The sequence below is a fragment of the Synchytrium microbalum genome, assembly GCF_006535985.1.
Source record: "Synchytrium microbalum strain JEL517 chromosome Unknown SmJEL517_scf0058, whole genome shotgun sequence".
Lineage (NCBI taxonomy): Eukaryota > Fungi > Chytridiomycota > Chytridiomycetes > Synchytriales > Synchytriaceae > Synchytrium > Synchytrium microbalum.
Genome location: NW_022158407.1, coordinates 20,948 through 45,901, shown reverse-complemented (window position 1 = coordinate 45,901; position 24,954 = coordinate 20,948). Strand labels below are relative to the sequence as shown.

Below are 24,954 nucleotides of genomic sequence, written 5' to 3'. Positions count from 1 at the left end.
AAACGCACTTTAAAAATAGATTCTTTGTATCTCCTTGAGCATCATAGAAACCAAAACCTGTTCCAAATGCAATGAGGAGAAACCAAAGAGTAATTTCAAATATTACAATGTGTTCCATTTGCAATTTGTATGAGTGTAACGAATAATGAATAGGGATTCTAGCTATGCGAATCAATTTATGCAAATTACTTCTGATATTCTTTGGACTTCCTTCTTGACTTCCTTCTTGACTTCAGTCTTGACTTCAGTCTTGACATATCCAACAACCAAGATAGGGTTTGATGCGGTGGTTTGTATATCTCCTGTATTCATATCTGGGGTGAGTCGAATACCATTCAAGTAGTGACGTGTCGGTAATGACATATCCAGTTCGAGAGCAAAGTCAGCCTTCAGATCATCGAGTAACAACTTTGGATCGACCATGATACTGACGGCATCAATGTCCGTATCGGCGACGTCTTTCCCATCGATGCTTGCTGCAATCCGGATTCGTACAGGCTACCATGTAAACAAAAAATAGCTCAACACACTGACTATAATCATCAAGAAAACACATGAGTACCTCTGTGATTGGTATATCCTTTCCAGAGTCCTTTCCAGAGTCCTTTCCAGAGTCCTAGAAACGAGCTACGTGTAAACAATCGTCTTATTATTGTCGTTGCGATTTACTTACAAGGAGTTGTTTGACAGCAAGAAGAGGCGAATGCGAGGTTCTGGCTTCGGTGATTTGATCGACCAAGTCTTCAAAGATGGCAACAACCATTGCATGGCGTTGAGGTGATGCGTCTAAAAACAATAACTATTAGCATAAGCATTAGCATAAAATAATACATTGACTATACACTTACTGAGTCTGAATAGTGCTCGACGTATAATGCCAATTTCTGTACATATATCCATATCAGCCGTAACCACCTGCCCGACGGTGCGATGTGCGGTGGCAATGCGGCTCGTACGCACATTCTTGATATCAGCCACGGCTTCCAAATAAGACTTGATATCTCCAGCAATGACACCAGCAAAGGGGAATAGATAGTTGGGTTTCCTAAAACACACGTTATCAAATGTCAAGCGTCGTGTTAGACCCCCCAAAAAACCCAACCTGAAAGTCGAGCCAAACAGCCTCAAGAATGCTGCCTCATCGAATCCATCAAAGTTCGTAGCCTGGTTGCCTTGGATGTCAGAGACACGAGCCTTTACTTCTTCAGTAAATGGGTGGGTATTGTCGTCACGAGCTGCAATCACAAAATCGAGACTGGTCGAGAGGAGAATAGTCAGTCAATACCTTCTCATTTGTATTGCAGAGAAAACGGAACTCACCAAGCCAGCTTGAATTCGTCGAGAGCATCAAGGCGCAACTGTTGAATATCAGAACGTCGTAATCGTCGTGGAGTCTTGGCCGTGTTGTATAGCTCGACACTGGCCCGGCGCTTGAGTCCATTTGGTTGAGTGGGGATGGTCTTGTAGTTATTCACAATCTTGACCAAATTCTTGTTCCCGCCACCTTTTATAGAGTGAGGGGCGTTGATCTACAGACAATAAATAATGGTGTCAGTAAGTTGTCATAAACTAATCAAAACGAGTCACTCGATGCACTAGAGTGATGTAAGATACAGCACGTTTCTCGCCATGTTCCGGGTTGATGCCCCAGACAGAGGACGCTGCGATCCGACCCGCTTGGATGTCGATTAATAAATATCCTCGAAGGTGTGCCCCGATCATCTACATCCACCAGTCTCAGACGCTGCTTGGAGGGCGCTAGCCCTTTTGTCTGAGTCCGATGCCAATGCGGCCAACTGTCCTGTCAGTCTGGATCAACCAACGCAGACAATTTCGTCGTGGCCTCCAAACAAAAAACAATAAGAGTATCAGAAGCGTACTTGCCTGAGATAGAGCAGGAGGAGATGGCGGCCTGTGAACATATTTCTTGAAGAGAATTGGATTCTTTCTTGTGTTCTCGGATGATTTGGTGTGTTTTTGGAATGTTGGGATGAGAATGTGCGGCTTTTATAGTGGAGACAGTGCGAAGTAATAAGGATTTCAACCAATAAAAATAGGGGCCATGATAAAAAGTGGATACCAAGTTGAAGATGGAAGAAGAAACTGACGCTAATAGCCCGACTTTCTCGTGTTATTCACAATGTTTCTATTGACGAGGTCATAGACGACTACGACAAGCTGTACGAGAAAAAGTAAAAGATATATATATGCAACAAACTTCATCCCCTCATCTAATCTAGTAGGCATACATACAAGGAGCCAAAGTGCTGGACTATTTGGACTTTGATGAATCGTCATCGACTATTCAAACGAGTATTCAGTGAAAACAGCCTGAAATGCAAAAAAAGCACCAACTCCTTACGAGATATCTCCTTGTACTTTTCAGCAATAAGCTCGTGGATTGATTTACCTCTACCAGATCCTGTACTGACGACACTACTACTACTAGTGGAGTATTGTCGATTGGAGAGTCCAGGAACTGCGTATCGATAGAGATCATATATATAAAAGCACAACTAAGAAATGCACCACACTACAGTAGATCAGGTTTGACTCCGGCACAGCTGACCGCGTGTAAACTAAACCATTGAAGTACTGTACAATGCGTAACGTCTATTTTTAAAAATTCTATCATCGATACCAAGATCTAATCGCACCTAACAGTCCCTTTTTACCAGCCGCACTACTATTGACATTACTACTAGTGCCACTAACTTGATACCTCCCCACGCCCCAATCCTTCAACACGGCTTCAGCCTGCCTCAACGGATCCCGTTCACCAACAGGCCCTTGAATCAGCACCGTCGGACTGCCATTCCCCGTGCGCACCCACGGTTTAGTCCACCCATCATCAAACGCCAATGGACTCGGTGTATCTTCACCAAGCACCATACGTCTCGCAACCCGTATCAAATCATCGACGGTCAAATCCTCAATCCTTTGAATCATTTCATTTACAGATAAGCGACGTCCATGCACCATTACCTGGCGTCCGATATCTTCAAGCTCAAGGACTTTAGATTCGAGCGACATTAGGAGGGACGATTTAAGTTGGTTTTTAGCTCGTGATAGTTCGTCTTCGCGAATCATGGTTGTCATCCATACTAGTTGGTCGAGAAGGACGGGGAGCACACCGGCGTGGGATTCTTCTGATGGTGGTACAGATGCTGTTATACCGAATAGTCCAGTGTCGAGATATGAGTAGGAGACCATATTACATTGTTCGACCCACCAGTAGCGGTTGAGCACGTTTGTATATAGCCGTGTGTACATGCCCTTGCCTGGTCCACCTGCTGAGAAGGCGCCACCACCTCCCATCAGAGACGTGAGTGTAGCCAAAGCATATATGTCTGGGTCAGACATACTCAGAGCCTCAAATGCAATATACACATGCGTTAGTGGCCTTACATCCGGATTAGCATGTGGTGGATCATTCGTTGTATCTAGTATTTGTATACCACCAGTATATGTTGCAGGAAGCGACAGCTTCTGTTGTGTCTCTAATAATTCAGGTGACGTCTTTGGCATACTACCAAAATACTTGGTCGCTAAATCCACCATCATGGCATGATCCATTCCAACACCAGCCACCACCATCCGATTCGGCGTATACCACGTATCTTTAAACTTTCTCAGCGTATCAGGTGTAATATGATCCAGCACTTCAGCTGGACACAACAATGGCCTTCCCAACGTATTCACATTATCACTACCGTTACTATTAAAGGCGACACCATGCAACACTTCAGGTAGCATCATTTCTGGTTTTTGGGATAGTTCAGCGATTTCATACATTGTTGTTGTTCTCGTTTCGTCCAGTTCGTTTGGAAGTAGTAATGGATGGTTAATTACTTGAGAGAATATTTGCATTACTTTGGGTAGATCGTGTCTGAATACTGCAGCTTGGTACATGACTGCTTCTCGTGATGAATGGGCAATAACATTACCACCTAATTTCTCTAGTTGGGATACCAGCTCTTCTGTTGGTAAATCCTTCGTTGACTGTGGTAGAAAAGCAATAGTGTAAGGAATTGCGATTGAGCCATGCAGCTTGAATGCAAAAAAGGAGCTAAACTCAACAAACGAACCTTGAAAGACATCCGATCCAATATATGCGACGCCCCCGCCGTCTCGTCAGTCTCGTATCTCGTCCCCGTATCTATATACACCCCCGCAGCGACAAAATGACCTGGCGATTCCTGCGTGGCAACTCGCAATCCATTGTCCAGTGTTGTCACAATAGTTGGTTGTGATGGTGGCAGAGGAGGTAGCCTCTTCTTGGCAGCAGCTATTGATTGTGTTGATTCGGAGGCTTGAGCTGGTAGTGGTTTGCGTTTTGGTGATGTTCTCTAAATTGGTTGATGTTGACACGTTAGCTTCCAATGTTTGATGTGATTCAAGTGAATAGGGAGGTGAAATGTCCAGATCCATTCCAGTAACAAAATTATGACTGATTCTCAACTCCGAAAACAATGATTGCTTCAAAGTACGACAAACACGCACTTACCAAACTTGCTCGTGCTTCAAAAGACGGTGTCAAGTTCAAACGTCTTAAAGACTGAAGAGCTCTTGTCACAGCCGCAGCATTGCCCGCCCTCGCCATCACTGTAGATCGTGTTAACCGTGTTGCTTTGAAGCCTTGGTAAGCCAATTCTTCGTGTGTTTCGACTTTTTTTTCTGCTCTCAGAATCATTACAAAATCCAAGCTCCAACTTGACACTATAAAAGTAAGGCACGGGACAGCCGCCGTCGTATTCGTACTGTGTATCATATTGATTAACACTCTTTTTATATAATAGCTTATAGTCACCTGGGACCGATCGGTTATAACAGAAGGCTGTCAACGACAATGAGCATCGAAAACAAGTCAACAGTAGAAGAAGATGCTCCCGCAGCCATCAAAGTGATGACTGAGCTACAAGAAAAGGCGAAAGAGGTCATGGGCAGAGTCAATACGCTGAGAGAAAGGTCAGTAAGAACATGCATTTTCCTGCATCTGTGATGGTTTCTTTGTATCTCGTCTTTGTATCTTTCGACGCCATCTTCCCACCATCTCATTACGCTATGTCTCATCTAGACTATCCGACCTCCCAACATCAAAAGGGGTCTCCCTCCTAACCGTAAAATTCCACACCCTCCTCTCCTACCTCACACACATCACATTCTACACCCTCCTCCGCACCCAAGGCCACAAAATAGAATCCCACCCAACAATCGACTCGCTCATCGAACTACGAACAGTACTCGAAAAAATCCGTCCCATGGAGCTCAAACTGAAATACCAGGTCGACAAACTAGTTAAAGCTGCTGTGAATGCTGATGAAGTCGGTATTGCAGCGCAGACGCAGCAGAACGTGCAGGTCGATACCATGGATCCGCTCATGTATCGCCCTAATCCCGGTGCGCTTATGGGTGATGAGGCCGAAGACGATGTAGCGGGTCACAATAACAGTAGCAATAATACACAGCAACGAGACAGCACGGGACTATACAAACCACCACGGGTAGCTCCGATGCCATACACCGACTCATCCTCAACCACAGCCAACAAACAAACCAAACTAACAGCCCAAGCTAAAGAAAAAGCCGCTCGGTCACGTATAATCAGAGACCTGCGCTCCCAGTTCGATGATCGGCCTGAGGAGACGTCTACTGAGGGAACAGGGTACTCGCGTAAGGATGGAATGACGGATTGGGACAAGTCGTGGGATGAGCGAGAAAAGTTTGAAGAGGATCATTTTATACGTTTGAATTTGACGAAAAAGGACAAGTGGCATCGGAAGGAATTGCAAAAGACTGGTGGGATGGGGAGGTTTCAGGATGAATTTGAGGTATGTTCGTGTTGTAGTAGTCAGGGTTGCCTTGTTGGGAACAATTGGTTCATTAATCTCCAGTCCTTTTTGCTCATCAACTCACTTCAACACACTCTCAAAACAGAATTTGGACACAGATTTCGCATCCCTCACATCAGTCAAGAAAGCCGTCGATGCTAGTGATGCAGATACATATGGTCGTGGCTTACTAGGTCGTAAAAACAAACGTGTGGCTGCTGCAATGATGCATGGTGATGATAACGACGATGGTGATTCAGGGCAAAAGAAGCCTAGGTTCAAGGATGTAGACAGCCTCATATCATCTGCGAGTAAGGATCAGGATAGAGGTGGTCGTTTCGAGAAACGGGTAAAGAGGTTTGTTAGGCCCAAGAGGGGTGGTGGTCGTAAATAAGAGTATGAAGTGTGAGTGTAGTACTGTAGGATGTGGAGCACATTTGTGTAAATTAATAATAGAGCGCCAAAAAATTATGATGGAGTCCGATGGATCGCTTCGAAAAGCTTCACTTACAAACAGGGAACGGGGACAAGTTGCTCTTACATACCCTGCACAGAGTTTATTTCATAAAAAGAAGGACGGAGATAAAAAATGGCAAACAACCTATTACTGAAGCTTTTGATGTGTATGTGTGGAAACAAAAAATAATGCTTGTTTTTTTCTCTTCCTCCATTTGACTAATGATCCAATATACGTAAATTGCCTGTCACGACTTTATCGTCCAATACAGATCCAGAAGGAATATCAATACGTGACCCATGATTGGCTACGATGATGACTGTGCCTGTATGGAAGTTTCGATGGTCGTTAGGGAGGTATGTACATTGGCCCAAAAAAATGAGGAGAAATGGTAATATCGCACAAGGCAATTGCAATCATAGCATTTACCTCTCAGAATCACATCATGCCCAAACGATACATCACCAGTAACAGTCAAATGATCCAACTCCAATATATGAGGTGGTCCAGCAAATCGCGACAAGAAGTGTTGTACCTTCTTGAAATGATCACCCAATTTCACAACGGGGACTCCTCCAAATTGTCTCTTTGGGTTCATATTGAGTTCTCCGTGTGACAATGAATATAAATCGGATGTAATCAAAAACAGATCGGATGTGGATTTTACTGGCAAGAATCGTGCTCGCGGCACATTCACACCATGGCCGCCCTTAAAGTGTTTGATGGCTGCTCCTGCTGCTGTTTCGAGTTGAATGATCTTTTCTCCACCATCTAGTGTCTTTGTGTTTACAATGATTTCCATGTTGAGGGTTTGGTTGTCCAAGTTGCGACGGATGGCTTTGAGTGAAATCCACAAGTTGTTGGTGTTGAAGATTTTAAACTTTTTGATTGATTTGAAGTCATCCATCTAAAGCAGGTAGTAAAGTAAGCAAACGAGACCCCTAGTTCCAGAATAGCGTAAACTGAAATTTAGTGCTCAACAGCACCAACAAACTTACATGTTCTGATGGTACTTGAGCAACTTCCAATAACCTAACATTTCCTTCATAATCAATCAATGTTCCACCCTTGATATCAGCTTTGGTTTTGTCTGTGACTTCCATAATGAATTCAGAGCCGGCATCCATCATATGTTGCAAGATGGCTAATGCGAAAAAGGTATATTAAAGAAAGCAATAGTTCAATCACGAGTTAGATGAACACTCACTAGTATCAACAGTAGCTCCCAAATTGTCAACGTTGGAAACAAAGAGATATTCTTTGCCTTGAGCCAATAATTGATCCAATAGACCTGAATTGTCAAGTGCTTCATATACGTCACCGTGACCTGGTGGATACCTAACCAAACAACCAGCTTAGCAAATCCAACAGAAAATCCAGCAATAGCAAAGCCAACACACATACCATTGAGTAATATCGGCATCATATTTCTTTGGCATAGGTACTGATGATTCTTTGATAATACGAGGGAATTTGGACTGATTGAAAGTCAACAAGTCCAAACCGTGACCAGCATACTTGTTAATGATACGCTGTGTATCATTGTCCGTGTTGAATGAGTTCATGAGAATTAAGGGTACTTTGACATTATGAGTATTGTTGAGGTACTAAGCCAAAATAGGAACAGTAAGATGTTGTATTTCCCACAAGAATCTCTCTCACGAAATCTGCCACACCTCAATTTGTCGAACAGTCAAATCCAAAAAGGTCAATCCATCTCGCACTTCAATGGCACTAGCGGTAGCAGAAAGACATGAATCCTCGAGTCTCATGTTTACAACTTTTGTTTTAATTTACCTCTTGGGACCAACACAACCCATCGTAGTACCCAAACCACCATTGAGCTTCAATACAGCCAGTTTGGATAATAATTCTGGTTGACGAGCAGGAGAAGTCTTTTCCAAGCTTGAATATGATACGAGTTGTTCTGCAGCTGGTGATTTGACTTTGGCCCAGTTCCTATTGAAAGGCATTGGCTTAACAACTTCTTTTGCTCTAGGACTACCACCTCATCAGGTCGAGTACTCACAAACGCTCGTTACGACTTTTCTCATTCAGGTATCGAGTAAATAGCATATAGAAGTTGTCCATTTCAGTAGAAAAGTTCTGCGGTTGATTGAAAAATCAGAGATGCAAAAAAACCGTACGAAAATCACCGCTGTATGAGAACTTACTCGTCGAAGAGGATGATCTTCTGGCATACCAGATACCAAGTCGTTGAGCTCGTTTCGCATGCTCTTGGCAGCCATACCAGCCGCGTGATCATGGAAATCCTGTTGTTCATTAGGGAAACAGCAATGAGTCAAAATGTACTCTTTCAGTGGGCCGTCCATGTTTGTTGATTAATATATGAGGGACTCCGTAATAGTCCTCGCGCTGTGCGTCTGTCGTTACAGGCTTTGCGAGTTTTTAACGGGTGCAAGCTTAAGCTCTCCATTGTGTGAAATGCACGTGCCTCTGTCAAACCCTGCACAAAATTTGACACCTTAAGCAATCTTACTTACAGTCATTGAAATGGTTCGGCTGTGCTCAAAGCTGCCATAATCAACAGTTAGCATGGTTGAAGATCAAAAGTTTTCAGGGAAGGATGACAATAAGAAGAGGCACAGTCGAGTAGAAGGTGATCAATGAGGGTAAATAGAGGCCAAAGTAGAGTGAAAAATATGGGTACAATAATATGTTAGATCTCAGTTGTGAAAAATTGTGAAAACGAGGATAGTTTTTTGGTGTGGTGAAAACCTCAGAAACCAAAACTGTGTACAAAACATCAAGTAATGCCGACTCGGTAACCCGCAAGTCAACAAGAAGATGAAGATATGATGTGAATGAGACATTTGAATGGCAGTCCCGATCAAATAAATGTGATTGAATTTGACAAAAGCGTCGTGAAACTGGCAACAACAACCAATCTCCGACAGGTTTGTCTTGCTCAAGTATGGATCAACAGCAATACGATCATCTTCATATCTTGTCAACATGTAAAATACTAAATACGTCCTCCTTCATCTTCATTCTACTCGTTCCCTCTTCAGCCTCACTCTGACGCACACACCACAACATTCACCAAATGTAAACATTCTCCGACACCAAACTTGCAGGGGCCAACAGCAAAGAACACTTACGTTTCCTTTTGTAACCTTCGTGCCCATGCAGATAATGAAGGTAGATCATCTGCCATGCTCCGTCTATTAGGAGAACCATTCAGAGCATCTACGGAAGATATTGGCCTCGAGTTTGATTCTTCCCCGACGCGGCCAGTAAAAGGATTGTAAGCTGACACCTTGACCGGGCTGGCAGGCTCTACGTGAATGCCGTTGCTGTCTCGTTTGTCTGCCATCTTGTTGTTATTTGGATAATGGTGAAAATTGGTGTAATGGAGGCAGGCAGATTTGATTGTACAACGAACCTGGGGTGCGTTTTTGTTAGTCACGTCAAGAAGAGCGTTCTGGATGTAGTTAGTAGAACTTAAATATGCGAGATATCCTAAATGAACGAACAAGGTCGCGTAAACGCGTAAATCTATCGTGTTTGAGATTAGAGCTAGAAGACAAAGGAGCAAACAACAACAAAGCAGGATCCGTAACAGTAGTAGAAGCAGGTCCATAGATCACAACAGATCCCAGCGATATTCAGACTCGTTACCCTCCCAGACAACCTTTTGTAACCCCACACAATCTGTGATGTTCAGAGAGACTGTAGTATGTTCATGCGATTACAAATGGAGATCCGGCTTGAATATTGAAAATTATGATGATGACTTGCTTTGAGTTTCAACCCACTGAGCTGGTGTCAAGGTTTTCTACGTAAGGTATGTGTCAACAATCTGATCGATACTGATACTGTATTAAGCCTTACTTGTGAAAATGCATGGATCTGAGCAATCTGTTCAGCACATGCTTCATTGACTAGCCTAAAGGATGAGAAGGTAGGTCGGATGACTCAACCAATATAATAGCAGCGACACGGAACAGGATTTTTCAACAATGGACTAAGAGCGACAGATCATATCCGTAACTTAAATGTTAAAAGAGAGTTTGCATACCTGTGTCTAGCCAGTAGTGGCTTTCCTTCAAACAGTGAAGACACGATGATCGCTTCGAATGATTGACCACAACCTCCTGAAGTGTCCGTCACCTCCTGTTCGAGTAATGACAAGATGAGTTGATTAGCAATCTATTGGTTGATATGAGGGATCTTTGACTTCGTGTACGTGAAGACATGAGGTACCAAAAAGGTTTGGTCAATATGGATGTCGTGATGACAAACCGCATCAGAGATCGACAAAAGAGATGTACAGAATGTACTGTGACCAAATTTGGGATTGTACGCAGAGGAATGATGAAACTTACTACATGTTCAGCTGAAAGCTTTTCCTTGATAGCTTGCGTCAACACTTCAGACGAGATTCCAGAGTTTGATGACATCGCTTCGAATAGAAACCTTGTAAAGGTATGTGCTGTAGTATATTCCACGTATGGTCTACTATATATCGCAGGTTGATTCCTTGTTCCTTGCTTAACTAACTCGTTTCTTAATTACGGTTAGGTGAAAAACACGTTTTGCTAGCCTTCGAAATCATTCAACACCAAGACATCTAAATCACCAACGAGCATGGCATCGACAACCTCATCAAATATCCCGCCTTCACCGCCGTCAGGCCTTAGGAATCGTGGATTGAACGAAAACGGCGCCAAATCAACAGGATCAAATCTGAATAGCAGCACACATGACGCACGTAGTAATGGAGTGTTGAATCTACCTATACTGGACGGAGAACATACACCGCCAAATGTGGCACTGTATTCAGCTGCGTGTGGTCTTGTAGTGGGTATAGGTGCTACCATTGGGGTTTCAACGTCCGATTCAGGTGCTAGTGGGATTGGGTTTTTCATAGCTGCATTGGCTTGCTTTCATTTATTGGAGTATTTACCTACTGCCATGTATCATCCGGATACTGTTGGGTTGAAATGTGAGTTGTGATAGAGCTTTTGTGGTAGGCTGGATCTTTGGTCAGTGTCGCAGATACGACCCCGAACTGATCATGTATCCTCTCATGTAGCATTCCTTTTTAATCATTCGCCGAGCTTTAATGTTGCCATGATCTCCAGTGTGATCGAATACTTGGTGGAATGGAGGTTGTGTCCTTGGCTCAAACATTACAGCTCCCTCACACGAATCGGTGAGGCCTTGTGACTGCTCACGAGTTTAATTCACGTCTTCATTGTGAACTATCCGCATTGACACCGTTGCCATCAAACCATGACTCACAAACACGACGTCACCATAGGCCTCATCCTCGTAATCCTATCACAAGCTCTCCGAACAACAGCAATGATAACCGCATCATCAAACTTCACCCATCTCATACGTGACGAGAAACGGCCTGAGCACATCCTCGTAAAACACGGAGTCTATTCCATCCTCAGGCACCCTTCATACACGGGCTTCTTTTACTGGGGTATTGGCCTGCAAATCATGATGTGTAATCCAATATGTCTTGTGGGATATGCTGTCGCGCTATGGAAGTTTTTCAGTGATCGTATAGCTTATGAAGAGTTTACGTTGGCAAGATTCTTTGGGCACGAGTATATCGAGTATAAGAAGAGGACTATTACGGCCATACCGTTTATTCAGTAGCGTTGTCGAAATAGTTAATATGTGTGGAAGGAACGTAATTTATATAGAATATTTGAAGAAACTCACGAGAGTTGGCTGGTTATCAGCGACGAAACACGAAACGTGTCAAATACGCAAACATTACGCAGAAGGAGTTGGAGGGATGAAGGATGGTGATAATAGACCGCAAGATAAATCCGATGGGCCTAGAACGAGCGATGCACCAGTGCCAGCAACAGCACCAACAACAATTGCCAAGATTGAAAATGATGTCGAGAGCTCTATCTTGGGAGCTGTAACTAGAAGTTTGGCATTACAAGCTGGAAACCTTGCCAGGCTGTTCTCGACTACTGGCATTTTCGTGATAAAGTGGTGGTTCAGTAAGTGTTGCATCGTCAGTTTGCAACATTTTACATGTAACAGTTTTGGAATGTCTGTCAACGAGAGCCTCCATTTGGAGAAATAAAACTCGCCATTCTCATCTATTGCGCATTCATTTGTACATTAATTGGATAGATCACGGTTTAAAACACGTTGACGCTGTTTCTAACCATTTGTTTATATCTATCACCAGGATCTCCAGCAAAACTATTTAGACCATTTGCAGTCAATCCATGGACAATATTCAAGCATTTGGCTGAACATGAAGGAACTCGATTGACTCCAAAGTTCGTGCATGGCGTGATTCAAAAGGAAGGATTTCCACTCAATTGGAGGAATTTTGTGCCAGTGTGAGCTATGCTAAAAAGCATTCCTTCCCTTCATCCGTCGCTGACATACCTTTTATGATGATAGGCTTGTGGTGAACTCGATTGTGGGGATGGTGCTATTCAATGTAAGAACCTTGTCTGCCAATCTACTTTGATTCTTTCGACAATGGCAGCAACGCGCAGTAACTAAAACTGAGCACCTGCAGCACGGAACAACCGACAACTCTCTTCAAATACAGGTGTACTCACTAAAACTACTCTTCAAATTCAGGTCTACTCACTGACGCTAGAAAAACTGTCGAAACATATAAACCATGCCTCATTCATCGCTGGCGCTGCAGGAGGTTTTGCACAAGCCGTAATTTCAACTCCACTAGAAAACATCATGAATCTCGTCGGTCGTCACAAGATCGTCGAAGGCCGAAAAGAAGGAATTTTAGGAACGCTCCGTAAGGAATTAGTGATACAAGTAGAACAAGACCATTTCAAACGTGGTAAAATCGTCACCTTGTACAAGGACTTTACATTTACCGCAATCAGAGATGCTTCATCGTTTGCTCTATTCTTTGGAGTGTTTGAGACATTCAAGGATATTGGGAAACAGTATGTCAAGGAGAGTGCATCCGTGTATGGTATTAGTGAGCAGCATGTAGGGTGGTTGAATGGTGCTTGTGTTGTTTCGGCTGGTGCTCTTGGCGGGATATTTCATCAGATGGTTGTATTTCCTCTAGAACGATGGAAATCGCTAGTGCAAGATGACACGTCGTCACGCTGGAGTACTTGGATCCATGTCGCTAGGAAACAGCGGGTTGGTGGTTTATGGAAGGGTGTAGGGCCACAGCTTTTGCGCGCTACGCCACCTTCTGCGTTGGCCTTGTTTGGTAAGCTACGTTTTGAACGTTGTTCTCGAGGTGGAACTCTAGCCTAATATTGCTCGTGCTTCTAGTATATGAGCTGGTAAAGGATGATATAGATCCGAAATGATAAATATAATTTGTAATTAGAGACATCTTTCGCATCACGCATAGTCTGGTCCAAACACAACCATGATGCATCCAAGTGCCACGTGGCGATTCAAAATACGAAGGCGAACGAGAACGGTTAATGAGTACGTGAATTGTCTTGGCAAGTTCGCAAGTCGCCTCTTGCACGAGATCTTGCCACGATTCGATCGTCAAAGCCGTTGCCAATAAGCGTCTCATCTACTTCCGCAAACTTCGATTTACAAGCGTTTCTTCTTGCAGTCAGGGAAGAGAGCTTGCTCCTCGTTAGATTCATCTTTCAGTAGCGAGTTACACCTTTTTCGGTGCTTTGATTCATCCCCAATTGTCGTTGAAAGTGTAGCCGGATTGAAACACGTCTTTTTGGAATTGTGCAAAGGAGGCCAAGAAGAGGCCTTATGAATACTGAATACGAAGCTTTGCCTGCATTAAGTAAGATCCTTGTCACGACACACTTATTTCAACTTGATTGGTGGTTGTCATGTTTGTCCCCATCTCCGCTACAATGTTTTGGCTATGTGGAAACATTACCCATTCATTCGATCTCTAACTTGATTCAATCGCTCTCTCGCTTCTTAGAATCTGTGAAAATGGTCAACCAATTTCGGGCTCAGGTGCGTGCCCAATCGAATTTTGCGACAAAAGCTCCATTCAAGACCTTACAAAGGTTTTTTGTCAATACTAGTTTCGAAAGACATTGTCTTATCAATCACGTCAATACTGCACCAATTGCTGCTGTATTGTGAGTTTGATCCCCTGGCCTTTAGATGGTTTTAGTACTGCAGCCCAGAGATTCTCTTCGCACTAAAAAAGCCACCGATCCTGCAGCTTCTCGTGGCACTACGTGGAGATTGTGTACTCACGCCGATGAATTCTATAGGCACTATGTCCGTTAATGATGATCGTCATCGCTGCTGGATTGGGTGTGTTAATAACAGGACTCATTCAGAAGGGAACCACGTACTACGATGTGTTGTATTGTGCTTCTAACGGTACTCAGAACTCCTTCTATCAACCGCTATACAACGTTTCCCTGCTCAACACTGTGCCCGGGACTGGTTACGTCGGGCTTACTGAAGGCAACGTAGTCGCATTAGCAGCTTATTTGTCATGGGTGTATTTAGGTAAATATATCTGTTCGCGTCTCTGTTGTTCGTCAAAGATTTTGTCGCAAGCTGACGATTCTATCCATCGGAAAGGTGCCAGCACAAACAATGGTCCTCCAGGAGCAACAGCCCTAGCCTTCCGGAAAGAGTGTGTGTTCTGGTTTGGGGACGAATACCCATACGACACATCCATCTACGAACGAAACCCAAACGTCTCCCTACGTGTCCAAGTACGAGACACCATGTATGCTTCCGAACCTAGGTCTGGATGGGCACAGGCAGCAGTAACGGCGTCCCAATCGACCGTGTCGACTGAACAAAGTGTAGTCACGACCTTTACGCAACAGCAAACACGTCCTTGGGCACTGGTGTCTGCATCAGACAGTGCTCAGGCGCTATTGGGTAGCAAGCCGTTATCGCCAATATTGAATGTAACTCAGTTGGGAATTATTGGGAATTCGCCAGCGTATAAATATGCTAATCAGAGTAATGGGTTGCTCGATACCATCGCAACGAGATATTACGCAGACGTAGACTCGTCGTTGAATTTCAATGGATTCCAACCAGTGCCATATTTTAACATCTCAACGAATAGTAGCAAGACATCAAACGATGCCGCATTAGCAGCAGCTCTGAACCAAGTGATTCAAGATATCGCTGGCGTCGACAAACGTATCTTGACTACGTCGAATCCAAATCCAATTGAACTGGCCCAATTCTATGCAAACATTGGGAAGCTGTTACAATCCATGCCATACGGAGCGATCTACATCGACAAGCTTGATGCTGTGGCTAAACAGTATGGATATACATTGCAATTCGGTACTGATTTACGAATTGCTGCTTCAAGTAATTTCCCAGAGCAAGGGCTCAGGCAACTCATAATGGTGAGTGATACAATTGTGGTGCAAATAAAGTTGGAGAACTCGCTTACTCATTCTCACATCTGTCAATTAGATGACGGAATTGGACAATGCGATATTGAGAAACAGCAACTCCTCGTTTGGATCAGCTCAAATCACTCAAGGTCTCCGAGCATTCCCACAAATCAAATCAAATAGATTGGCGTTTGCTTTCTCCGGTCTTATTGGTCGTATCATCTTTCCATGTACGTGACATGAATCGTTAGAATTCCCTCAAAGTTCGATACCAGGTGTGACTGACCAATCCTTCTTTCATTACTAATTCTAGTTGGTGTTTCCTTCCTCCTACCGATATATGTTATCACCTTGGTGCAAGAGAAGGAAAACAGAATATTAATCATGATGCGAATGGCTGGATTAAAGCAACTTACCTATTACGCTGCCCACTTTATCCATTTCTTTGTATTGTTCCTTATCAATGGTAAGTACATATTTACTTGCAGAAACTTGCTTGTGTGATCTAACATGTCTCTTAGCCTTTATCTTCTTTTTGGCTGGAAATCTTGCAAAGTTGGATATGTTTACCAAAACCAGTCGTGCGTTGCTTATCATACTGTTCTTGGAGTGGGGCCTACTTCAGATATCTCTTGCGTTTCTTTTTGCTAGTGTGTTTAACAGGAGTCGTATCGCTCTAGGTACCTGTTGTGATTTTGGATGAATATTCTATTTTTCACTAACGCTCTCCACTTCTAGTAATAACTTTCTTAATTGTTCTCTGTGGTATGAGAAATAATTTTCTTCTTGTCCAGTTGTTTTTTTCTCGCTGATTCGTTAACAAAAAATAGGTGTGGTCATAAGTCTTGTTACTGACAGCCTGTTTACAACGTCGCAAGCACCCTCCGCCTACTTTATCTGGGGGCCCTTCGCGTTCATGCGAGCCCTGTCAATTTTGAACGAGGCTTCGTACACTCAAGGTTGTTCTTGGCACTTTTTCATATCCTTCCAACCAGCTACATTTGACTGACTTCGCAAAAACATGTAATAGGATTCCGCCCATACACACTCGACATGGTTCGCCCCGGCAACGAAGTCTTCAATGCAATGATTTTCATGGCGGCTGAAATCCCAATCTACTTTTTCCTCGCCTACTACCTCCAAAACATCCTCCCCAACGAATTCGGAATTCGAAAACCATGGCATTTCATATTTACAGATCCATTTGCGTCAGCTGCCTCTCGATCACGAGCACGTAAACATGGTGGGATTGATCCTAAATCGGAAGAGTACATGGCGACTGCCATTGCAATAGATGAGAACGAGTTGCAGTTTGAAGATGCTGATGGTAAGCAACTGCATGTGTTTGTGATTATTCTAGCGGTTTTGCTCATTTTTTTGTCAAATAGTTAAGGCTGAACGTGTACGAGTCGAATCTGGTGCCTACACTGCCGACACACCGCTAGTGATGAAGGGCATGCGTAAATTATACTCGCCACGAGCTGGTGGTACCGCTCGTCTTGCTGTCAAAGATGTCTCATTAGCTGTCGAATCGGGAATTGTTTTCGGTCTTCTTGGCCCTAATGGAGCAGGAAAAACGACCTTGATTAACATTCTAACTGGTGTTTATGAAGCTTCAGCCGGTGTTGCAACCATCGCTGGCTATGATATCAAGACCCAAAGTGATCAAGTGTATCGACATTTGGGTGTCTGTCCACAGTTTGGTTAGTCTAGTACTGCTCCTTTTGACGTGTACTTAGACTTATACCGCGACTTCTTTGCTACAGATATACATTGGGACGCACTAACTATTGAAGAACACCTGCTATTTGTAAGACAAATCGGGTTTTTGTTTTTGTTGTGCATGCCCATTGACTAATATCAACGCTCATTCTAGTACGCACGTCTCAAAGGAGGTAGTACAATCCACACGAAGTTGACTAAGAATGTCTTGACCTGACAATTTTTCGCATTTGCTAGTTCCAACCCGTGACGAGAGGGCTGTCGTTATAGAGGCTGAAAAGCAAGTCGCTCTTTTCGAGTTACGACATCGACGTGCAAGTACTTTATCTGGAGGTACGGAACTGAGACCATTCTCATTGCCCTTGATTGAATTGTTCATTGTTTTGCACAACTATAGGAGAAAAACGACGTCTCTCAATAGCAATTGCCTTAATTGGAGATCCAAAAGTCGTATTTTTGGATGAGCCCACAGTAAACACCCACTCAACTTCATACAACTCATATGCAATCACTCACCAACCGTGTTGACTTAGACTGGATTGGATCCAGAAGTGCGCCGTCTCGTTTGGGATGTCATTAATGAAGCCCGAGTAGGCAAGACAATCGTGTTGGTAGGCCGAGTCATGTTTACTCCTCCGCTTTTTATATACTAAACTGAGATTATTCTGTAGACAACACACAGCATGGAAGAAGCCAGCGTGCTCGCCCAACGAATTGGTATTATGGCCAAAGGAACGCTTCGAGTGCTTGGAAACCAGCAGCACTTGAAGACCCTGTATGGGTCTGGATTCAGGGTGTATTTCATTGCGCCGGAGGAACGAGTTGATGAGGCCAGCGCGTACGTGGAATCATTACTACCAGCAGGTTGGCACAAAGTAGACGCATTCTCAACTAATGTGTCGTATGAGTTCCCATCGACGAACGGAGTCATTGCAACCCTCTTCAGCGAGATGGAGGCCAACAAGGAGCGTGTAGGGATATCAGATTGGGGGTGTTCGCAGACGACGCTTGATGAGGTCTTTTTGAAGATCATTAGCGAGGGTGATGCAGATGGTGGTGCGTAATCGTAATCTCATATTATATGTTAAACTTAGCAGTAATCATGCCTTAAAATAACTCTGTTGACATTCTACGTCGTGCTTGGAAACTTACTGCAACACCAAACACTTTGCAAATGAGCGATCGGTCACGTAAGACATCTAAATCAAGCAAAGGAAGCAAAGCAATCCCTTCCAAATGGCTCAAAGAAGATACAAGCGTCACGAAATCCAAGAAAACCCCAGAAAACCCATCTAAAAGCTCATCCAAAAAACACCAACAGGATCTTAGTTTCAAATCCATTCCTAAAGGAACTGGAATTGTGCCTGGTAGCATGGCCGCCACGTGTAACAAGCATGAATTGTATGCACAGTCAGTACAAGCTGTGGATACGGAGGTGGTTAATCTAATTGCAATGAGAAGACGTGAGTTTTTAGAATGGAGTTTGACGATGTTGTAGTCGTTTTTCACGGAACGTTTCGTTAGAAATCTCATCAAGTCTGCAAACGGCATTGAGTTTGCGAGAGGATTTTTGTGGGTGTGTATGAGTTCATAGAGCGTTTGTTGGTGTTTGGTTTTTGTGTTGGTGTTTGGACATTTACCTTGCAACTGATGAACCTCTGATCACATCGTTTTGCTTATAGAACCGCTGTTCTCTGCCACGCATGGTGCTCGTCCTTCATATCCCGTGTGGCATACGGAATCGACAACGACCCAGCTGTAATCTCATACGCCAGAACACACACATTAAACGGAGACGACGCTTCCAGCCGTGTACAATTAACGCTAGGAAGCGTAACTACACCGCGACACGAATTCAAGACTCGGATACCGAGAGTTGATATAATCGCTGGCTTAAACTATGGGATTTGCTACTTTTACACGAGGAAGGAGCTACTACTGTATTTGACACGATGTAGAGACGGATTACGGAATGGTGGTGCGGTAATTGTGGATTTGTTTTGTGGGGCGGATGTGAATTCGACTACCGGACGTGTGTTTACAAGACACTTTCCCAATTTCAAGGCAAGCCTGTTTTTGCTTGATAGGCATCAGCATATCTAACCGTATTTGACTCTCTAGTACATTTTCGAGCAATCACCTATAAATCCAATGACGAATCTCGTCGCCATGAAACTCCATTTTTCCTTTTCGGATGGATCTCAACTTAGGAATGCGTTTGGGTACGATTTCCGGATATGGACTATACCGGAAGTTCGTGAAGCTATGAACGATGCTGGATTCAGGAACATACACGTTTGGATGGCACCGTTTCCTGATTCTAAACCTTCAAAGGTGGCTTCACAAAGTGAGGAGGACGATGAAGAGGACACTGGTGACGACGAGAGCGACGACGAAGGTGGCGAGACGGAAAGCCAGGGATTCGAGTATAGACGCGTTGAGGGAGATCACTTGCCTCAGATGCGTGGGTACAACGGTATGCGTTTACCATTTCAACTCTGGCGTGCCCTATTTTTGGCCAACATTCACGATTTCTCACCACCTTTTGGTCGATTTAGTATACATGGTCGCCACCGTAGGAGACTTTATAGAAGACGAGGAAATCGACGAAGATCAGTACTCATCGTAACCAACATCCACTAGATACCCATACCACTTATAATACCCAGACTATCACGAACACAAAAAGAATAATCAGGATTATTTTGTACATTTTTGCCTTTAATTTTCCTGTCAATATAGCGACATTTACAATGAAATGAGAGATGATAATACGAGCATTATTATGGAGCAGATAATAAGTAGTGATGATGACTGTGGATGCAATATCATGGACCCTGATGCGGCTGTAGCATTGGTTCCTGACAGTATGGCCAGTCCTGCTGATAGACTTGGCGCTGGTGGTGGCTAAAAAAACAAGCAAGACAGTCAGAACTGAGGTTTACAAAACTTGAAGTGGAGCTACACAATCACATTATAGAAAACTTACCACAGCAACATTCGACGGCTGCACACCAACATTAGCATTCACCGCTGATGGATTCGGTGATGGCGTGACGGAACTAAGCGCCGACGAGGTCGGCGTTGCAGATACCGATGGACCAGCGGGAGACGCAGCACTAACAGTACCGGTCGACGAGCAATCACTAGTTTGATATCCATTCAAGACAAAATTCGTGAAAACCCATGGACCAGCCGTGGTGAATCCCGACATTGTGAGGGCTTGTATCCTCGTCATGTCTATGCCTGAGAATGCGTATAAAGGCACATTCATGGTGCTTCCTGATGTGTATGATGTTGATACTACGGTGTTTGAGGCTGGAGAAAAGGGAAATGGGAGTGAGTCTGGGGGCCTTTACGTGAGCGATCGCAAGTTTGTTGGTCACGTACTTCCGAGTAGCGTTGTGCATGTTGGATCTCGTCCTTGTAGTGACATTGAGAAACTACCAGAACCGGATACCTGCGGTTGGGTTTTGTGTCAGCTTACTCCCCATGATTTTCATTCATTACTGCAAGATATTCATACCGTGAGTCCAAAACCTAGGGACAAGAAGTTGGTACTGTTGAAGCACTGAGCTTGATTAAAGTTTATATTGACAGATGCGGTTGCTAGAGATGTGATTGTCAGGGTGTACTGTGTGCCACTAACAGCGGAAAAGGTGGCTCCTGTTGCTGAGAAGAAGGCTCTACAAGAGAGAGACGGGACAGTGTAAGATTCAAGATGATCGATAAGGTTGACAGAATGAGACTTACGTGTTGCTGTATGTAGGTAGATTGACATTGCAAGTTGGGGGGTATGCGATGATTGCTTCTCCAAGGATTCCAGGGATAAGCACCAACGTTGATAATAGCAATATAAGAATACAATAAGGGCTGCTATATATACTGGGTATCGTCCTCATCGTCCTCTGCCTCCTACACTGTGGCGAGGTCATTTGGGTTTGCCTGTGAGCGGTCAACTCCCGCTGCAGAGAAAAAGATTGGGCTAGTTTGTGAGGGAGGGGGCTTTCAAGGCAGTGGAGCTATGTTACGGCTCGTATGCCGACTATGAATGCTGTTGGGTGCCTGCTAGATAGGCGATTGATATAGGACTGATGAATGAAACTTCGGTGATTGTATGTGAGGCAAAGAAAGAAAGACCAAGACTTTTTGCCAGGATGTTAAAGCCAAAACCTAAGGCTGTAATTCCAGATTCTATCAAGTACGTTGAGAGCTATGAATCTGATCTAGGAGGGGAGATGTGCATGGTCGAAGGCAGATTGGCGCGAGCGAGATCCAAATCGCAGCAGCAAACAGTCATAACTTTAGGTTTTTCTGCTCAATGCGTACGGTCTATTGGAACAATGCAATAGGAAGTGCAGACAACGCTGATAGATTTTTCACGTATATAAAGCAAGTACACATATTTTCACGTCTTTGCTGCGGTGCCAAGACACCTTTCTGCTGTGGGAAACCATCCTCGTCCTATACGTGTTCTGGGACAAAAACACTTCAAACTCTAACCGCAAGGGCCTATTCGCATTGATAGATCGTTGCAATATCACTTCGACGTCGTCCTTTTGCGCTTCTTGTTTGAGTTTTGGTTGTAAATTCCCTTCTTTGCTTCACACTTTTGTCCACTCACAAAACTAGCACACAAGCATACAACCACCAGTATTGCTGTGGGGATGGCGACTCGAAATCCAAACATTCCCGCGGGTGCGATTCCTGTCACTATAAGGAATCCTCAGGGAGGAATGCCTGCTAGGACAACCCAACCTGAAGGTCCTCCACAACAACAATCCGGCTACCAGACTTTGCCTACCTCAACTGCTGCACCTACGCCCAGTAATCAGCCTCCGGTCTATTACGATGGAAGAACAGCAAACGGAGGAGTTACTCTACCTGCGTCCTCTCCACCCAGGAACATGCAAAATCCTGATGTCCTCACGCAATCATACTTACTCCAACAACAGTTTATACAACAACAAATAAGAGCCCAGCAGCAACTGCAGCAACAATCCAGTGCCATGAGAATCATCTCCGCAGCAAACCCGGCCGCTAACAGCCAAAATACTCCACCACCTATACGAAGCACAAGTACTCAGGTTCCCCTCAACTCTGGAAGACAATATCAGGCTTCGTTGCTCACCGACTCGGGCTCTGAAACTGATTCTACTGTATTTGACGACATGACTCACGGCGGGAATGGTATGTACTGATCTGGGATTGGGTCGTTTTTTGCGTTGTGGAAGAACCGGATATGAAACCCGAGTGCATGAGGACATTGGATTAGACCTGAATACCGACAGCCCACACCAAGATGCATACGCAGACATTCTGCCTATGACCGACCGCTGTTATATGTCTCACGAAATGCATGTTTTGACCGTCTCAACGCCTTACAACCTTCACGACCACTTTTCCGTAAACAAAAGCTAACCAGCCACTCTTCTTTCCACAAAACAGCATCTTCAGCAATGTCTTCTGGCTCTACAGATGTTGGATCAGCCGATTCAGATATGGATGAAGCCAACAAGGAAGGTCTGAAAAAGAGCTTCCCCTCCAAATCTCGAGCATTGGTCGATTTGCCAACTGAAGAACGAGGCAAAACTCGACCATGGCAGGGAAACACTAAACTGGTCATGTCTGTCTTGTCGGAAATGTGGCTGGTTCACATATGTATGTATTGTTTTATGGTTTACGCGTATGCTTCCCAGGTTTACAACATATTCACTCAATTTATGCTTCAACAAACATAGTGTTTATATTCGGTGGTACATATCTTATGACATTCCAACTACCTCAATCATATACGGATTCAGAGTTGTGGAATGTGTCTTGCTGGTGGAAAATTGGTGAGCTTTTACCAAGCTTCAATTTCCCGTCATCATCTGCAACATTTTTTGCACCTCTTCATAGCATGGTTATTCCCTATGCCATATACTCTAATTTGTTTGTTTGGTCTGGCCCTCCCGTTTCGCACGACAAAGTTCATTAATCGTGAAGGAGAAGCTAAAGCTCGTCGCCTTGATAATCTGTACGTCTTGACTGTAACCAAGGGCAGTAATCGTGAAGCCGTATATCGTTCTTGGAATGCTCATAGGCACTTGGAACGTCTGCATCCTTGTATTCGTGTGCATGTGTTGACTGATGAACCGTACTGTAAGTGATGAACAGCTCGCACTCGGACTCGGCATCGTTTTTTTTGCAACTCGACTCGAATGTAGCAGCTAACATCGCTACCACACAGACTTTGAAAACATCAATTGCTACACATGTCCACGCGGTTTCAACGCTCCGAACGCACTCTACAAGGCTCGTGCCCTCGAATGGTACCGCCAAACCATGCGCTACACTGAACACGACTGGGTCTTGCACTTGGACGAAGAGTCTGTTGTAGACGATGAAACAATCCGTCGTATCTTGGACTTTATTTGGTATGAGCCTGAATACTGGTGGGGCCAAGGACCAATCTTCTATAATCAATGGGCGTACTGGAAGAACTGGGTGTTTACTGTTGCTGATGGATTGCGTGTTGGTGATGATTTGTCGAGATTCCAGCTGCAGTATACTTACTGTGAGTATTTGTACCATTCCTTGTTTTGCTATGGTCACACGATGAGTTTCACTAACATACTCGCTTTACCAATAGTCCATCGACCAATTTTTGGAGCTCATGGATCCTTCCTTCTCGTCAATGGTCTTGTTGAAAACACAGTCACTTGGGACTTGGGTTCTTTGACTGAGGATTATCAATTCGCAGTCAAGGCATGGAGTCAAGGATTCTTGTGTGGCAAGATTTGTGGTATTGTTCGTGAACAGAGTCCTTCCCGTTTCATGGATTTCTTGAAGCAACGACGAAGGTAAAATATGTGTGGTTGTGATGAAGTGCACAACAGCGATGGGCAATAACACTAAGGCAATACTCTACTTTTTTGTTGTTTAGATGGTATGTTGGTATTCGCCGTCTTCCTCTTGTTCTACCACGTATATGGGCATTCTTCTGGACATTGGGTGTAAGTTGCGGCCTTTTCTTACCATCATACCTCGCACTTTTTCGTTACCCCCAGAAACCACTCTGACAAAATACCGCCTGCACCATCTCATAGATCATCTGTCTCTACGGCACAATCGCCTCAGTAGTCCTCGGCTTCTTCATCCCACTAGGCACTCCACGTTGGTTTGGCCTCCTCAAAGATGTCACCTTTATCACCTTCGTCTACCTCTACTTGCTCGGAATATTCATCCAAGATCTGGATCGTGGTGTCAATCCACTACTCATGCTGATTAGGTTGCCAATGACATTCTTCATACAATTTATCGCAGTTGTGATGGAATGTTCTGCTGTGATGTATGCGTTGTTGATTCCGGTATGTAATCGTTTCGCCGTCGTATTGCTGGTTTTGGTTGTGTTCTGGCATGGTGTGTTTGCTAACTTTTTGTATTTTCTGTCTAATAGCCAAAGGGCTTTGAGGTTATTAGTAAGTTCATTTCCATCCTATTATACTTGCTTTTCAACGCGTAGAGACTAACTGGCTCTCTTTCTGTAGAAAAATAAAACAGCTACAGTACTAGTAGTCATAGTCGCAGTCTTACAATTTTGGTAAAGGAAAAGAGACAATTAGATCTTGAACATATACGTATTTCTTGG

The 24,954-nt window shown here is 44.0% G+C and overlaps 8 protein-coding genes across 8 annotated transcripts; 5 read left to right on the top strand and 3 right to left on the bottom strand.

The window, feature by feature from the left end:
- Positions 1-2,272: 2,272 nt before the first annotated feature.
- SmJEL517_g05767 (uncharacterized protein) lies at positions 2,273-4,603 on the bottom strand (the record flags this gene model as incomplete). The annotated part of the gene is made up of 5 exons (XM_031171693.1): positions 2,273-2,301; positions 2,363-2,479; positions 2,658-4,002; positions 4,089-4,349; positions 4,508-4,603. The coding sequence occupies 5 exons, from the start codon at positions 4,601-4,603 to the stop codon at positions 2,273-2,275; spliced, it is 1,848 nt and encodes a 615-aa protein (XP_031022337.1).
- Positions 4,604-4,849: 246 nt separating this feature from the next.
- On the top strand, positions 4,850-6,225 carry SmJEL517_g05766 (uncharacterized protein; the record flags this gene model as incomplete). The annotated part of the gene is made up of 3 exons (XM_031171692.1): positions 4,850-4,968; positions 5,078-5,831; positions 5,938-6,225. 3 exons carry the CDS (start codon positions 4,850-4,852, stop codon positions 6,223-6,225), a joined length of 1,161 nt encoding a protein of 386 aa, XP_031022334.1.
- Positions 6,226-6,506: 281 nt separating this feature from the next.
- Positions 6,507-8,621, bottom strand: UGP1 (UTP---glucose-1-phosphate uridylyltransferase; the record flags this gene model as incomplete). Its single annotated transcript, XM_031171691.1, has 9 exons — positions 6,507-6,613; positions 6,718-7,195; positions 7,287-7,432; positions 7,496-7,626; positions 7,693-7,895; positions 7,965-8,022; positions 8,086-8,247; positions 8,318-8,394; positions 8,463-8,621. The coding sequence occupies 9 exons, from the start codon at positions 8,619-8,621 to the stop codon at positions 6,507-6,509; spliced, it is 1,521 nt and encodes a 506-aa protein (XP_031022335.1).
- A 1,412-nt stretch (positions 8,622-10,033) lies between these two features.
- SmJEL517_g05764 (uncharacterized protein) lies at positions 10,034-10,712 on the bottom strand (the record flags this gene model as incomplete). Its single annotated transcript, XM_031171690.1, has 4 exons — positions 10,034-10,087; positions 10,144-10,198; positions 10,331-10,461; positions 10,638-10,712. The coding sequence occupies 4 exons, from the start codon at positions 10,710-10,712 to the stop codon at positions 10,034-10,036; spliced, it is 315 nt and encodes a 104-aa protein (XP_031022336.1).
- A 187-nt stretch (positions 10,713-10,899) lies between these two features.
- Positions 10,900-11,925, top strand: STE14 (protein-S-isoprenylcysteine O-methyltransferase; the record flags this gene model as incomplete). The annotated part of the gene is made up of 3 exons (XM_031171689.1): positions 10,900-11,257; positions 11,348-11,467; positions 11,576-11,925. The coding sequence occupies 3 exons, from the start codon at positions 10,900-10,902 to the stop codon at positions 11,923-11,925; spliced, it is 828 nt and encodes a 275-aa protein (XP_031022340.1).
- Positions 11,926-12,067: 142 nt separating this feature from the next.
- Positions 12,068-18,385, top strand: SmJEL517_g05762 (uncharacterized protein; the record flags this gene model as incomplete). The annotated part of the gene is made up of 20 exons (XM_031171688.1): positions 12,068-12,284; positions 12,479-12,635; positions 12,700-12,739; positions 12,886-13,495; positions 13,561-13,571; positions 14,496-14,739; positions 14,815-15,608; positions 15,679-15,829; positions 15,913-16,065; positions 16,121-16,279; positions 16,338-16,364; positions 16,430-16,558; positions 16,630-16,926; positions 16,988-17,302; positions 17,366-17,409; positions 17,476-17,494; positions 17,559-17,654; positions 17,719-17,792; positions 17,855-17,932; positions 17,993-18,385. The coding sequence occupies 20 exons, from the start codon at positions 12,068-12,070 to the stop codon at positions 18,383-18,385; spliced, it is 4,008 nt and encodes a 1,335-aa protein (XP_031022341.1).
- Positions 18,386-18,693: 308 nt separating this feature from the next.
- SmJEL517_g05761 (uncharacterized protein) lies at positions 18,694-19,950 on the top strand (the record flags this gene model as incomplete). Its single annotated transcript, XM_031171687.1, has 5 exons — positions 18,694-18,784; positions 18,846-18,897; positions 19,004-19,304; positions 19,443-19,797; positions 19,880-19,950. The coding sequence occupies 5 exons, from the start codon at positions 18,694-18,696 to the stop codon at positions 19,948-19,950; spliced, it is 870 nt and encodes a 289-aa protein (XP_031022338.1).
- A 2,038-nt stretch (positions 19,951-21,988) lies between these two features.
- SmJEL517_g05760 (uncharacterized protein) lies at positions 21,989-24,861 on the top strand (the record flags this gene model as incomplete). The annotated part of the gene is made up of 10 exons (XM_031171686.1): positions 21,989-22,511; positions 22,770-22,982; positions 23,063-23,158; positions 23,223-23,465; positions 23,554-23,880; positions 23,956-24,166; positions 24,250-24,319; positions 24,413-24,673; positions 24,763-24,784; positions 24,854-24,861. 10 exons carry the CDS (start codon positions 21,989-21,991, stop codon positions 24,859-24,861), a joined length of 1,974 nt encoding a protein of 657 aa, XP_031022339.1.
- Between the last annotated feature and the right edge of the window lie 93 nt (positions 24,862-24,954).